Source organism: Rhinolophus sinicus, linkage group LG06 (genome assembly GCF_036562045.2).
Source record: "Rhinolophus sinicus isolate RSC01 linkage group LG06, ASM3656204v1, whole genome shotgun sequence".
Classification (NCBI taxonomy): Eukaryota; Metazoa; Chordata; class Mammalia; order Chiroptera; family Rhinolophidae; genus Rhinolophus; species Rhinolophus sinicus.
The window spans coordinates 36282874-36299078 of NC_133756.1; the positions used below are offsets into that span (position 1 = coordinate 36282874).

The following is a 16205-nucleotide window of genomic DNA, read 5'->3' on the forward strand; positions in this document are numbered from 1 at the left end:
TGTTCATGTTCCTGTAAAACTGATTTGTATTTATTTGCAAGCTGTTGAATGTATGACATTACCTCATTCATTTTACAAATCAAGTTCTTTCCCCTTTCAATCCACATATTGACATAAAATCCATCACTGGAGTGGTTACTTGCCATGAGAATTGTCAAAGTTGGTTTAGTTTCTATCTAAAACTGTCTTTTCCTTAGTGTAATTTTATTTCTCATAATTGGATGTAGGAATTGGGTTGATTAAGCAGTGAACTTGGGGATAAACAAATGATCCCACCTGTATCTAGTAAATTAATTTTTCTGGTGAAATATATTTGCCTTTGCTAGAATAGTAGAGCCACTGTCAATGGTATGTATTTACTGTACAATACTAAATAGTACATTTATGAAATGAGTAGTTGGAGTGGCTGGGATTAAGGAGAAAATGAGACTTGGAAATACAGCTTTCATCCAAGTTTGATGATTTTTTTTAACTTTTAAAATTGAAATGCCATATAGACAAAAGCAGCATTGTTTTTACAGTTTGTAGTAAGTAACTTTTTAAAGATTTTATCAAGAATTTTTGTCTATAGCTAAAGGAGTTCTAGTAATTGTCCTAATAATCACTGCATTTTTTAAACAGCTGAATGCAAATGACATTTGTTTAAACTTATAAAAACTTTTTTATTAGGTAAAGGTTGAATCATCTGCCATTTTTGTAAGTCAAAACAAGTAAAATATTGGCAGTTTCATTCACCTGGTTAAACCTAATGTTAGTCTCTTTCCTCACTGGTAATCTCTGAGTACAAATATATACTGACCTTCCAAACAGGATTTAAAAAGTTTTGGCTTTAAAATAGTGTCACTGACTTAAGATGCTACAGTGAAGGGAATCCATGTTGGGTTTTTCCCAATGAAAACTTTGCACAAACACAGGGATGCACAGGGACACAAGCCTTGAACAGAGACGACCAGCTGAAATCAAGTGAACACTGCCTCCACACTAAGTTTTATTCTGTATTTAGTAGTAAATGATTAAAAAATAAAAGTGGTTTTGTTAGAAAAATGTTTGTCCTATTTATTTGCTTAAGTTCTTTAGGAGTGAATGAGAGGTAGTGGCTATGTAAGTCCAGTCATAAGTGTTTGGTTTCATTTACACCAGGGGAGACAGACCTGTGTCACGTTCATTTTCCTAAAACGGGAGTGAGAACCTATCTTGTGTAGTTGGTAGGAAAAAAACAGGTCTGTTTTGCCTGGGTCAGTACATGGTCAGATCATGGAGCTTTCCAAAACTACAATGATTTACGTTGGGGTAATATTTTAGCAAAAGCACTAAGGTAAATTGCAGGTTAAGACTTTGCAAAGGCTATGTTGCCATTTTCATTTTTGTGAAGATAGGTTTTGGATAGTCAGCTTCCTGGTAGTGATTACAGTACCATGTCCCCGAAAATAAGGCCTAGCCGGACAGCTGTAATGTGTCGCTTGGAGCAAACATTAGAAGACCGTGTCTTATACCCAGCCTTATTTTCGAGGAAACATGGTATATGTATGTGGATGGTAGATAAATGTTAGGTCCTTAAGAATAGGAAAACTTCTATTAGAACAGTAAAAACTAATTTTACTTTAACTTTGGAATTGCGTCTTACAACTGAGGAAAGTTCTTGCTTCTACACAAGTCCGCTTTTCCTCTAGCAAACTACACTTTCCTCAATGCTGAAGGCCCCTGCCATTTGAAGATTGACAGACACCTTTTTAAAGGAATTTAGATGTCTTCCTTTTGTCTCGAAAATAGCTAATGAGCATACAGAATATGTCCATCCCTAAGGCTTTGTTACCATGTTTCCCCGAAAATAGAGCTGATTGTCCAGCTAGGTCTTATTTTCAGGGAAAAATTGTAGAAGTACTTGTCTAAATGAGACCAATTCTGGAGTTGTAGATTTTTGAGTCTGTTTTACTTTTGTTGTCATTTTTTATGTCAAAGCATGAATCCATTTAGAAATTCTTTAGCAAAATAACTCACATGTGAACCATTCTAATTTCTTACCAGTGGGAATATGCTTCATATACATGAAGTGTATAGTAGATGTTACTAGCAATATAAGACAGTTCCTAGAAAAGATCTGAAATAACATTTTTTAAATGATGTCCTTACAAAAATAATTGGGGAAGTGACATGTTCACATTCTTTTCAAAACAGTACTCTGTAAAGGTTATTTTCCCAGTGCATTTTCACTAAAATTAGTATCAAGTCTTAAAAGCTAGTTGGCTAAGGTATGATTTGTGCATAAGAAATTGAAGGTCTAGCATCACAAATTAAAGAATGGAATGCTCCAAATGATGTTTAATATAAATGTTCAGTTACAAGATCTATTATGTTGGTGCAAAAGTAATTGCTGTTTTTGCAATTATTTTTAACCTTAAAGACTGCAATTTCACACCAACCTAATTTTGTCGCTATACTAAATACAAAAAAAACCCTGCCGTTTTTTATTCACTATGAACAAGTTAACAGTTAAAATTTGCTTACTTAAATATCAAATTGGAAGACAAACGTATATTAAGAAGATTCTTACCAGTCAGCGTTCAGTCAAACGAGCAGAACCACTAGAAAAGATTTGTTATAGGAATTGGACCTTCATTGTGGGAACTGGTTAAATAGTCTCAAAACTGTTGACTGTCTTTGCATGGTCCTGGAGATTAAAGCCCACAGTCAGTCGGGAAGGGAAGATGGGTCTTGGAGGGTAAGAGTAAGTTGGAACCAAGCACAAGCTGGAACCCACAAGGATGGGCTGAAACTCAGGTCAGGTCTTGTTGCTTCTGACCTGGGTGGTATGGCTGAAGCCAGAAAGAACCTTTCACTGTGAAGCTAAACACACAGCTGGCCCGTAAGTCTGAGAAGGGAAAGGAGGATAAGGGGAAGGGGAAGTAATTGCAGGCCCAGCTGCTGCCCCATCCCAAAGGGACCAGCTGGTAAAACAGAATGTGTATGAGCTTCAGAATTGCTGATATACTTCTCCAAAACAAAACCACCAATTTTCATTTAAAGCATCCAGCCAGTCACTCAGCCTTCTTTAGTGAGCAAGAATGCTGTGGAGGTACAGGTAAATTGTGTGTGTGTGTGTGTGTGTGTGTGTGTGTGTGTGTGTAAATTATATATATATATATATATATATATATAATTTTTTTTTTTTAACTATTACACAAAGCTTTTACTATAGGCCAATTAGTCATTTTCACCTGCTAAAAAATGATCAAATTCAGGAATGATTGCCAAGTACCTTTCTTTAAAAACCCTTAGGATATTCTGCTTTGTGGGTGCTGTGGCAAAAAGTGGCATTGAAATTCTATGTTCCACAGGCGCCATTTTGGCTGAAAGTGTCAGGGTAAAACTCAGGGAAGCAATAATGTAGTTAGACTTAGCTAGTTTAGTTTGATCCACCCTGATATTCAGCTGTTTTCTGTTTCTCCCCTCACTGATTGATTGAACAACTCTGATTTAAGAACTCTTTTGTGCTACATATACCTCGATAATCCATTTAATCAGCCGAATCCTAACCTGAAAAGAAAAATTTCTTAATTCTCAACCACCCAGACACCGGAATCCATTTTGCAGTTTTTACAGGTGCCGCATAAAGCCCCAGGCCGCAGTGGCCGAACCCAGAGGTATTATTTTAACAGATCAGATCACAGGAAGCGACATCATCCCTGGACCTGCCTGACCGACTTTCCCTTTCCTTTGTTCTGGTGTACCTATGAAACCTGACTGGTCTAGGAACGGGGAGATGGCCTTCGGACAAGAGTCTGCCATCCTCCCAGAATGCCGGTATTATGAATAAACCTGCTTTTCTTTCCACCAACCTGGTCTTTCGATTTTTAACTTTTTTAAGCGGCAGGCAGCCAGACCTTAGCACAGTAACAAAAGTACTATTCTAAAATGAGCTGACGGTAATTTTAAACATTCATCACTAAGTAGTACTGTAAGTAAAGAGGGCCACGTGATCTAAAAAACACAGTAATACTTGAGATGACATTTTTAGATAGTGACCGTAGATACTGTTGCCCCAGATTTCTGACATATAATGCTTAGCAAAAGTAGTTTTTGCTAATTCACAGTATGCAAATGGTGGCTGTCATGTGGGGGTCTCTGGTCCCGCTCCCTACGTAAGAACACAGGATATGGTGAGGCCAAAAAGGAACACCCACGGAGCCATAGATAGGGGGTTCATACCACTATATTCTCGCTGGCTCCTGGGCTGGAGACACAGGAAGCGAGAGCCGCACGATCTGCAATTTGCCATCTACTTCTCTGTCAACCAACCTCCTAGTTTAGCCACGGCAGTTAGATTAGCAGCTAATGACTAACTGGTTACAGCTGATGGTCAACTAGTCACAGCCGACGGCCATCTACTACCCAAGCCAGCACCTTTCCACGTGAGGTCGGAGTCTGGAAACTGCTCTCTGGGACTCTGTCCCCACAGTGGCTTTTAACCAAGTTTAGTTTTGCTATCTTGACAAGTGGTTTATTATCTCCTGTCCATTTATTGCTAGAGCAAGTTTCACTGTCAATTGTCTTTGAAAATTTCCATAGTTTGCAAATATAGCAACTTGGGTAAGGATGCATTTTGTTAACTTTTAGAAAACATGGTTAAGATGTCTTTTACTGGAGTTAAGAGCAGAGGCCTGTTGTGTCCCATACTAAGCAGTAATTCTCATTCCGTTTTACAGGCTAGCGTATTACAGGCCGGAATTCAAATTCACCTAGTTTTCTACAACTTGATGAATCATGCAGTTTGCAAATAAAAATAAATGAGCAAAAGGAAGCACCCCTTCATTCAGTCTGAAAATATTTACTCCAGCCCTTTTGTGGCCCTTAAACAGGATCACTAATCATTATTCACCACCCTCCCCAAGGTGTGACTCATAAACTGGACACAAATAACACTATAAAAACCCATTTCTATGAGTGCAGTGTCAGCCTCAGTAACAGTTCTAAGCATAAGAAACTAAGTCATTTTTCAGCTTTTGCCGGTTATAAGCTTCCTGAAATGTATTCATTTCCAGACCCGTGCATGTGCCTCGCCTCACAAATATCACTTTACCACCTGCTTTCCGCTTCCTTTTCATGACGTCTGACAAGTCTCTGTATGTGACCATCTACAGACAAGGCAAATTGTGTCTAGGGAACGATCTTCTTTTGATACCACACTGGTGGCAGGAATATTGAGCATTTCTCAAGTCATTTAAGGTGACCATTTTACAGTCCCCCAAGTTTTAAACAGTTTCTTCAATCACAAATAGAAGGAATATAAGATTTTATGAACCTACATTACAAAATCTGGATTTTCGTGTGAAATTAAAATATATGGTGTTTTGATATACTTAACTTGAAGCATAACCTTGTGGGGACAGAGTCCCAGAGAGCAGTTTCCAGGCTCTCGGCCTCACGTGGAAAGGTGCTGGCTCGGGTAGTAGATGGCCATCAGCTGTGGCTAATTGACCATCAGCTGTAACCAGTTAGCCAATTAGCCCCTGATATAACTGCTGCGGTTGCGCTGGTTGGTGAGTCAGGTGTGGGTCGGTTGGTTGGCAGGCAGAGAGGAGGACGGCGGGTTGCAGGTCGTGTGAGTCCAGCCTCCAGTGAGACTATAGTGGTATGACTCCCCTACCTGGGTGTTCCTTTTTGACCTCACCATATCCTACGTTCTTATGTGGGGAGCGGGACCAGAGGCCCCGCAGGCCTCCCCCACAACAAATGGCAGAGCGAGCAGGGTATGGTGCCGGCCAAAACTTACCGAAACATGGTGGAACAGTTTGTGCGTGTAAAAGTTCAGCTTCTGGAGGCCCATGAGGAGCGACGTCGGGAGCGGGAGGCACGGTCTGCCTGGGAGACTCACGACTCCAGATGGCACACCTCCCTCTTGGCCATGGAAGGCGTTGTCTTCCTTTTGTTGATCTGCTTCTGCTGTAGGCTCCGAGGATTGTGGACATTATACACTGAGGCCACCACCCACTCAGACACCTGGCACGGTGAGCAGGATTCCGACCAGGTAGGAATGGCGTCTGACTCTGGGAAGATGTGTGGCCCCCACACAGTGTGTGGTGTCCGGTGGCCACTGTTCTCAAGGGTTGAACCCCCAAGGAGGAGTGGGAGGACATGGACGGCTCTCCGGCCAGCGTGGAGAGGGCCCTGCAGGCTCTGGCTGAGTGGTTGCCGGAGGAGGAGAAGGCTACAGCTGGCCGCGTGGGCTGGATGTTCCTCACAGCCTTGAGTCTCAACACAGAAAGTGCGCTTAATGAAGTGGCCCAGGTGCCTGACCAGGTGTCCCGGTTGGAAGCGCTGGAAGCCCGGGTCCGCCTGTTAGAAGAGGGGCCCCAAGGTGGAGACTCTGAGGCAGAGGCGGAGGAAGCAAGTGGAGACAATGTAGCTCCCAACCCCCAAGCCCGGCCCATCTTGAAGCAAAGGGTAAAATGTGAGCAACCGTTGGGCCCTGGAGGCGTTGCTGCCGGCAACCCAGCTGTGACTGAGTTCACAACCTACACCCCTTACACTCCCACTGAGTTGCAGGAGCTGGGGAGGCGGTACAGACAGCGCCCTGGAGAGCCAATCTCAGCTTGGCTACTACGTTTATGGGATGAGGGAGCAGACAACATTCTCTGCTCCCCAGGCGAGATGGAAAAGCTAGCCTTTGTGACAGTGCATCCGTCCCTGCGACAAAGGTTACAAAACTGCCATAGATTGGCCAACAACCAGGGCAACCATTCTCTAATGGAGTGGCTCACTGCTGCGGTACACACAGTATGGGGACAGGCTGGCGAGCTGCCAGACACTGTGAGTCAATGGCAGTCATATACAGAACTTACGCAAATAATCCGTGAAATGGGTATGAGACATGCTATTTTTAACCTCAACATGCAGGGCCCAGATGACGAGCTTTTTACTACCAGCATGTGAGATCTGGTTTTGGATACTGCACCTGCGAGTGCTTTTGGATCCTTGGTTGGCATTCTTATCCCTAATGTGGAGCTACGGATCCATGAAGTTACAATTGCCATGGCCACCCTAGGGGATGTTGAAAGCCGGAGGCGAAGGAAGTTAAGACAGGAGGTCCGCGCAGTTGAGACCTGGAAGCCCAAATCAAAAGTAAGGGGGTGAGGTCGCGGGCCTCAGACAGTAACACGCGCACAGATGTGGCTTGATCTCGGGGCAGGAGGGGTCGATCTGGGAAAAAATAGATCGACAACCCAATGCACTCTTGTTGGAGCTTTGGAAACAGTTGCGTCCGGAACAGCAATTCCAGAGAAGCCTAAAGGACAAGTCTGGGAAAGCGCGACCCGTGTCCCTCCAGGACTTCATGCAGCCACTTGAGGCAACTCCTTTCAGCTTGATTAGGGGTGGGGCCAAGGTACCCGGTCAGAGGGGACGAGCAGGGACCAGAGGCCCCACGTGGAACTGTCCATACATTGGTCCCCTTCTAATGTGCAGAGGGTTTTGGCCCTAGTTGACACTGGCGCAGACTGCAGTCTTGTTTATGGGAACCCAGAACTGTTCCCCGGACGAGCAATCTGCATTGATGGCTACAGAGGAAAGACTGTGACTGTGAAAGCCATTTCCTTACCACTGGGTATAGGAAGGCTTCCCCCTCGCACCTACAAGGTTTATGTCTCCCCCGTTCCGGAGTATATTCTAGGGGTGGACGTGCTACATGGCCTCAGCTTACAGACGTCGGTAGGAGAGTTCGGTCTCCAGATCCAGGTGCTGAAAGCGGTGACACGTGGGCATGCTCACCACCCTCCTCAAGTGTTGCCACAGCCCTGGCGCGTGGTTACAGTGCGACAGTATCGCCTGCCAGGAGGACAGGAGGAGATTGGTCGTACAATATTGGAATTAGAGAAGGCACATATTGTGAGGCCAACGCACAGTCCCTTTAACTCCCCAGTACGGCCTGTCAAGAAGCCAGATGGAACCTGGCGAATGACTGTGGACTATAGGGAGTTAAATAAGGTGACGCCACCCTTGCACGCTGCAGTGCCTTCAATTCACGTTTTGATGGATCGTCTGACTGTCCGCCTGGGGACATATCACTATGTAGTGGACTTGGCCAATGTTTTTTCTCCATTGACATTGCACCTGAGTGTCAAGAGCAGTTTACTTTTCTTGGGATGGGTGGCAGTGGACTTTTCAAGTCCTTCCGCAAGGATACTTGCACAGCCCCACTATCTGCCACGGGCTCATAGCCCAGGATTTGGCACAGTGGGATCACCCATCCTCTGTGGCCTTGTTTCATTATGTCGATGATATTCTATTAACATCCGATTCTCTTTCTGATTTAGAGGAAGCAGCTCCCTCTCTTCTCCGCCACCTGAAGTCACGCGGCTGGGCGGTGAATGAGGAAAAGGTCCAAGGCCCTGGCTTATCCATCAAGCTTTCGGGTGTTGTGTGGTCAGGTAAGACAAAGGTCATACCTGAGGCCACTACTGATAAGATACAAACCTTTCCCCAGCCGACCAAGGTCTCCCAACTGCAGATGTATTTGGGACTGCTAGGATATTGGTGGGCATTTGTACCCCATTTAGCACAAATGACAAGACCCTTGTATAACAGGATAAAAAAAGGGGGCCTCATGGAATTGGACAGAGGCTGTAGAGCAAGCCTTTGTTGCCACAAAATGGGCAGTGCAGCAGGCACAGGTTCTGCAAGTAGTGGACCCCGGCTGCCCATTTGAACTTGATGTTCCCGTAACCCAAGAGGGGTATGGATGGGGCCTCTGGCAACGGCAGGAGCGTCTCCGGTTGCCAGTGGGATTTTGGTCCCAATTGTGGAAAGGAGCGGAGGTGCGCTACTCTCTCATAGAGAAACAGCTGGCTGCTGTGTATGCAGCCCTAGTGGCCACAGAAGCCATCGTAGGAACGGCACGGGTGTTGGTTCGAACAACCTATCCGGTCCAGGGGTGGGTCCGTACGTGGACCCAGGGACCCAAAACGGGGGTGGCACAGACCACCACCCTCGCCAAGTGGGGTGCTTACTTGGAACAACGTAGCACCCTTAGTTCAAGCCCTTTGAGCACAGAGCTGCAACAGGTCCTGGGGCCTGTGGAGCTTGCAGCCCAGGCTGAGCCAAGCGCTCTACCTAGGGGGGAGGACTTGGAGCCCTCACCCTACAAAGAAAGACAGCCCCCAGTACCTGAGGATGCCTGGTTTACCGATGGTTCTAGCCGAGGGGCTGCAGCTGTTTGGACGGCTATTGGTGTGTAGCCCAAAACAGACACCATTTGGTTTGATACTGGGACAGGCCAGAGTAGCCAGTGGGCTGAGCTATGGGCTGTGTGGATGGTACAAGCCCGGGCCCCTAGTTATTTGTACTGACAGCTGGGCGGTGTTCTGGGGCCTAATATTTTGGCTCCCTGCATGGAAACATCAAGCCTGGTTGGTAGGACACCGTCCACTGTGGGGTTAGGCCATGTGGCAGGATCTCTGGGGCCTGGGGCAGAGAAAGGAGGTGACCCTAATGCATGTCACAGGTCACTCCCCCCTTGGTGTCCCCAGGTGGTGGTGGGGCAGATGCCCTAACACGGGTACGATGGTTAGAACGGGCTCCTGCCACTGATGTGGCCCATTGGCTGCATAGGAAATTGCAGCACGCTGGAAGCCGAACCATGTGGCAGGTGAGCGGATGCTGGGGTCTGCCTTTGAAATGGCAGGAGATGGCAGATGCTTGCTATGACTGTGCCGTCTGTGCCCAGAACAGCCCCCAAAGGCAGAGGCTCCCCTGGGAGACACAGCGGATTGCGCAGGGGAAGGTGCCCCTCACTCGCTGGCAAGTGGATTACATTGGACCCCTGCCTAAGGCCCACAATGCGATATACGCATTTACAGCAGTGGACACTGCTACGGGATTGATGTTTGCTTGGCAGTGTCCGGCTGCAGACCAGTGGCGTGCAGTGGTCCCTCTTACACGGCTGTGCGTCCTCTATGGGCGCCCCCGAGTCATTGAGGGTGACAGGGGTGCCCATTTTGCGGTGCGGGAGATGCAGCGCTGGGCTGCCAGGATGGACATGCAATGGTTGTTTCATACCCCGTATAACCCACAAAAGCAGCTGGCATGATTGAACGCTATAATGGCCTTTTGAAGCAAGGTCTCTGGGTGTCAAACACCCTCCCACGACACGTGACTGGGCCTCGCGTCTATGGGATGTCCTGAGAGTCCTGAATGAGAGACCACGGAAGGGAGGGCCCGCACCAGTAGAAGCTTTGCTACATCGAACGGCCGCTCCCATTCAATTACAAGTTACCACCAGTGAGACTCTGTTAAAGCCAGGCTACAGCAGAAATGGGAACATTTTGCTGCCAGCACCCCCACATGCTTGAAAGCAGGGGAACGGCAGCAATGGACTTGGCCCTGGCAGGTCGAAGGCCCCCACTGTCGATGATTAGGCCTGATAGCCCCATGGGGGGCCGGTTTGACTCATGATTTGTGAGTGATGCCAGGGGTGGTGGCTGAGTGGCCATCGTGGGTGACTGTGGTGTGCAGAGGTCCCGGTGCTAGGATGATTTTGCGGGGAGCCTGTGTGCTCTCACTGTGGGGTCCTCTGTTCTGTTGCATGTTGGGACTGCACAGGGGACCCCAAGCAGTGCCGTGGAGGTCTGGTGCCGCAGCCCAGGGAGGGGGGGGCGGTGCCAGTGGCAGCGACCCTCCTTTCCCAGGACAGAGGGTTGGCGTGTGTCCTCCCAAATGGAAGGAATTTGCCATTGTTGGTTCCTGGGACTACTGTTTCTTTCTGTTTGTCGGTGCCTGTGGGCTAATATGAAGCAGGAACCCTTGCGGAAGATGCTTGTTGCGTGAATTGTGAGGTGAAACCCTGCAGGGGTGGAGTGTGGGGACAGAGTCCCAGAGAGCAGTTTCCAGGCTCTCAGCCTCACGTGGAAAGGTGCTAGCTCGGGTAGTAGATGGCTATCAGCTGTGACTAGTTAGCCAATCAACCCCTGATATAACTGCCGCGGCTGCGCTGGTTGGTGAGTCGGGTGTGGGTCGGTTGGTTGGCAGGCAGAGAGGAGGACGGGGGGTGGGGGGGGTTACAGGTCACGGGAGTCCAGCCTCCAGTGAGACTATAGTGGTATGACTCCCCTACCTATGGCTCCCTGGGTGTTCCTTTTTGGCCTCGCCATATCCTGGGTTCTTATGTGGGGAGCGGGAGCAGAGAGTCCACAGGCCGCCCCGCATGACAAATGGCGGAGCGAGCAGGGTCCCTAACACGACAAACCTGTAACTTCATTAACTGGATTAAAAGGCACACTTTGAAAAGTCTAATAATGTGAAAAGTTTATTTGCATTAATAATTCCTTGTTTACACCATCTTAAGAGATACAGACATTTGCTTTTCCTTTGTGATCAAATAAAAGACATTTGGAATGAACAATCTCTACTACTCTTTATGAAAGAAAATGATAAGAGTTAACAACAAAATCCAGTGCAAAAGTTTTCAGTAGTCTTCCTACCTCCAGTGTACCCCAGCAAAATATTCACAGCTTTTATGAAATTGATAAATCCCCAGCTGGAATTTACCATGTTTATTTCCCCCAGTAAGTTGCCTGTACCTATGAAACACTCTATAGTATAGTCCTGAAAGTATACCAGACTCCCAGAGAGTAAGGGAGCCTAAAAGCAACAGTGATCACTGCCGTTCAGTGTCTTGGTATTTCAAGTTTCATGATCTATAAGCATTCCCAAAATAATAGGGATCAACTTATATTCAATAAACGTAGTCTCATTTACCAACTCTTTCCACAAAATTCAACAGACCCACATCTGGTAGTAATAGGTCTTTGAACGTTTAACTGTGATTATTCTTCTTCATTATAAAATGTATTTAATAAAATGTCAACATATGCAATGTAGTATGTTATCAGCATGGAAGATGCAGCTTTTAAGATGTTTATTATAAAAATGTTCTTACGATTGATGCTCTGGATTTGTAAATAATCATCTCTTCAATAAAAGTCTCTAAACTCATTCAAATTATTTAAAATCCTGGAAAAAGTTTAAACTACTGGTCACTCTATAAAACCTGACAGATGCATTCTGACACATTTATCAGGGTACATTTAAAAAACATTTCTTTAGCTAAGGTTTTTAATACAACATAACATTTTATGACTGTGATACATTATTCCTAATTTATTTTCATTCTTGGACCATCAAACCATCTTGGAATAAATATAAAAAATTTTAAGTGCAAAAATGAGTAATGCATGATTTTAACACTTTGGAGATAATTAAAACCAATAAATATTTTCTTGTAACTTACAATATAAACAGTAGGAATTGTCAATCTTATGTACGTTTCTGGAATTTAACTGATAACAAATATATTCTTTTAGCATATAAAATGTTTTTACCTTATTTTGAAAGCATTAAACATGTAGGGATGTCCAAAATATGTGGGTTTAAAACTGACACGAATGCATCCATAGTCCACTAAAAGCAAACAAAATAATCAGAATGATGTATACTTTCTAGGAAGCAAGTTTAAAATTTTGGAATTTTTTTTTAAAGTGCTGAGATTTGGAAGAGGAATACCTTTAAGCATGCTAACCATACCTTACCATGAACACACACACAAAAAGACTTAAACTCAAGTTTAGAAAAAAAAAAAATACAGGTTCTATGAAAAGAAGATTAGTAACAAACATTTTCCGTTGAAGAAAGAATTCAGGTAAAAACAAATAGCACCACAATGAATTGCACTAAGGTGCTAAAGGAGGTACCTTATTCCCTGCAGAGTGAACACTCCTTCTGAATGTATTGCAACATATAAATGCAATTGTTTAATGGTTACCATTTGGTTCATTCATCTACAGAAAACTGCATTCCTTCTAGTTCATTATATTGAACAAACATTCAAATTACTGAACTATACATAATGTTACATAGTTTACATTTTATGAAAACAAAGCTTGAAGGAATATTTATAAATGTCACCTTGAATATAAGATGACAAGTTTAAAAGGGTTTCATATCTCTTAAGACATTTAATTTATGTTAATGGTCCAGGAGTGTTTTAGATATAGCTATAGATATAGATATATTTATATGCACATATATTTCACAAGAAGTGTAAAAATTTTTAAAAACAAATCACAGCACTCATAGCTGTTTTACATAAGAAGTACTTAGGGTCATTAAGGTGTCAATCTATTACACTATAATATGCATATTTTTAAAAAGACTGAAAGTGTCACATCAGGAAACTTGCTGAAATTCTTATTCAAGGCCCGTTTCACTATATCGTATTACTGATGTGTCGATTCAGTGTAATTCCCTTTTCTTCACTGAAAGCATCTGTCCCTCCTATTTGGATTCATTCTGCAGTCTCTACATTCTCTGGTTTTGCTTGGTTAGATTACATTGTGTTCCGTGTCAGTTACAGATCAGGAAAACGGCTCGGGTCTTCCTTGTAGTCGTCAGGTATAGTAAAGATGGAGCCATCGAATTCATCATATCGAAACTCCTGAAAGGTCACAGTGGCTGTGATCGTAGGAAACACGGGTATATCTAAGAGAGGACAATCAATGGTAACATTGTAAAATGAAATGTTAATCTATTTATAGACTATAAAATACTATTAGAGATATCCGTACTATTTAAAATGTAAAAAAACACTATTCAAACAGCAGACAAACCCTAACACGTTTATTACGGAGTATGTGTGTCGTGGGGCAGCATTTGGTTACTATCGAGGTAAGGAACATACCAAGGCATCAAGAATTACATCAAAAACTCAAAGTTCCCATTGCTTCCCAATCTTAGAACTATAACACCAGATTCTACTGGTCTTTCTTTATTATTCTTGGGGTAAAGGGACAGGTGTACTTTTCATTCTGCCATCTTTTTTTCAGATTATAGTGCATGTATTCTGACTCTGAGCTGATTTATTTTTATTCTAACAAATAAAATACATGGATCCTTTTTTGTTTTAAAACACTAAAAACAATGCATCCACAGTCTCATCAGAATTGGATTAACATCATGGCACCACAGCCTAACAATCTTCTATATAAAATACATTTCTGGCTGCAATTATGAGTGAAATCTGACATTAAAAATGGCCAAATACTTCAATCATTCTGCTTGGTTTTATTCCTAATACAAGCTATTCGAAAGAATATAAATCCTAAAACCTAGGTTCTGATTCCGACAAATGAAATAACTTATGTGCCTCAGGAATTTTATCTACAAAATAAACTCTAAATCACCCTTAAAACTCTGAATGATTCTATGAAAGCTAACTTGAGTGTCTAGGATAAAGGCATACAGTAAATTAAGTTTATTTGACTGTTAACAAACCTAGTATTTTATTGCAAAAAGTAATATTATGATTTTAAAAAAAAAGATAAATCAACATAAGGATTACCGTTTCCAATTATCTCTGGGGAAAAAAAATCATTCATTTATGCCTATTAAGTGCAGAGGACGTTTCTATTCAGTCATCAAAAAACTAAGGCCCACTGCCTGGCCTGTGAGCTAAGAAAAGATTTTACATTTTTTAATGGTCAAAAAAAGAATATTTTGTGCCAGTAAAATAACATGAAATTGAAACTTCAGTGTCCGTGAGTAGTTTTATTGAAACACAGGGTACCATTCATTTACTGATTTTCAATGGAATGAAAATAGGAAGAATAATGTGTTAAGAGTCATAAGATGGTAGGTACATCGTATTAAAACTCTTAGCTAAAGAAATGTTTTAAATTGTATCCTGATAAATGTGTCAGAATGCATCTGTCAGGTTTTTTAGAGTGGCCAGCCTAGTTTAAACATTTTCCAGGATTTTAAATAATTTGAAGGAGTTTAGGGACCTTTACTAAAGAGATTGTTATTTGCAAATCCAGAGCATCAATAAGTGTTTGTAAGAAACACCTTAAAAGCTGCATTTTCCATGCTAACAATATACTACATTGCATATATTGACATTTTATTAAATACATTTTACAATGACTAAGGAGACAAAAATAAAGCGTGCTAGGGAGATAGGGAATCCCAGTGTTTGAGGGTAAGAGGTCTTGAATACTGTGGCAAAGGAAAACCTTAATAAAGTAACCTTTCAGAGAAGTAACCTAAGAGAAGAACCATACAGTTGCTTACGAAAAGAAAATTCCAAGTGGAGGGAATAAGTACAGAAGCCCTAAAAAGAAAGTGCCAGGTTTACTCTGGGAACAGCTAAGAGACCAGTGTGGCTGCAGCCAAGTGGGTGAGGGGAAGATCAGCAGGTTGGGTGAGGAAAACTGGCAGCCAGATCACGTGGGGTTTCGGTCTAGGAAAAGTCTTTGGCTGTTACTCTGAATGAAATGGATGGTTGTGAGCAGAGTAGTCATAACGTGTTTTGGCTTAAGTTTTAGCAGATGTGATGAGAGTATAATGTAGCATGACATAAGTCAAAAGAGAGAGGTGCTCCAGAAGGGGAGGCCAGAGAGGCAGGAAGAAAATCAAGAGAGAACTCAAAGAAGTCAGAGGAAATTTGAAGAAAGTCTATCATTCATTGGGATAAGGACTCCACAAAAATAGTTAAATCTTGGAGAGATTTAAAAGAATAAAAGTGTCCATTAGATATACAAAACAATATGAATATCAATAACAAACACAGTAAAAGTGGAAAAGTAAAGTGAATCTACAATGAGCAGCTTGTGTTGGTTCTAATTTGGGGCTATTACAAATAACATTGCTGTGAATAAATATTTGTGTACAGTTTTTGTGTGAACATAATCTTTATTTTTCTGGGATAAATGCCCAGGAATGCAATTGCTTGATCATATGGAACTTGGGTATTCAGTTTTTTTTTTAAAAAACTGCAAAAATGTTTTCCAGCATGGCTATCTATCATTTTATTTACATTACCACCAGCAAAGTATGACTGATCCAGTCACTTCACATCTGGACAAACATTTGGTGTTGTTTTATTTTAACCATTCTGTTAGGTGTGTATAGTGATATCTCATTCTGGTTTTAATCTGCATTTCCCTAATGGCTAATAATATTGAACACGTGCTTATTTTCCATTTACACATCCTCTTTGGTGGAATGTCTTTTGTCCTTTTGTAATTGGCTTGTTTTGTTACTGATGAGTTTTAAGAGTTCTTGTGTTTTCTTCCACTTAACTGGGTTTCACAGAGGTTTTATTTTTGATGAAGTCCAGTTCACTGATTTTTTTCCTTTTATAAATTGTGCTTGTCGTGTAA

The 16205-nt window shown here is 42.9% G+C and overlaps 1 protein-coding gene across 3 annotated transcripts in view; it reads right to left on the reverse strand.

Annotated features, from left to right (window-relative positions):
* Positions 1–11278: 11278 nt before the first annotated feature.
* The window catches only part of ANKRD13C (ankyrin repeat domain 13C), a 67136-nt gene continuing 62209 nt past the window's right edge, over positions 11279–16205 (reverse strand). For all 3 annotated transcript variants that reach the window (XR_002139478.2, XM_074334946.1, XM_019755088.2), the window contains one exon: positions 11279–13527. Coding sequence is in view for 2 of the 3 variants with exons in the window: in XM_074334946.1 (XP_074191047.1) it covers positions 13397–13527 (131 nt within the window). In the remaining variant the exon portion in view is untranslated. The remainder of the gene's footprint in view (positions 13528–16205) is intronic.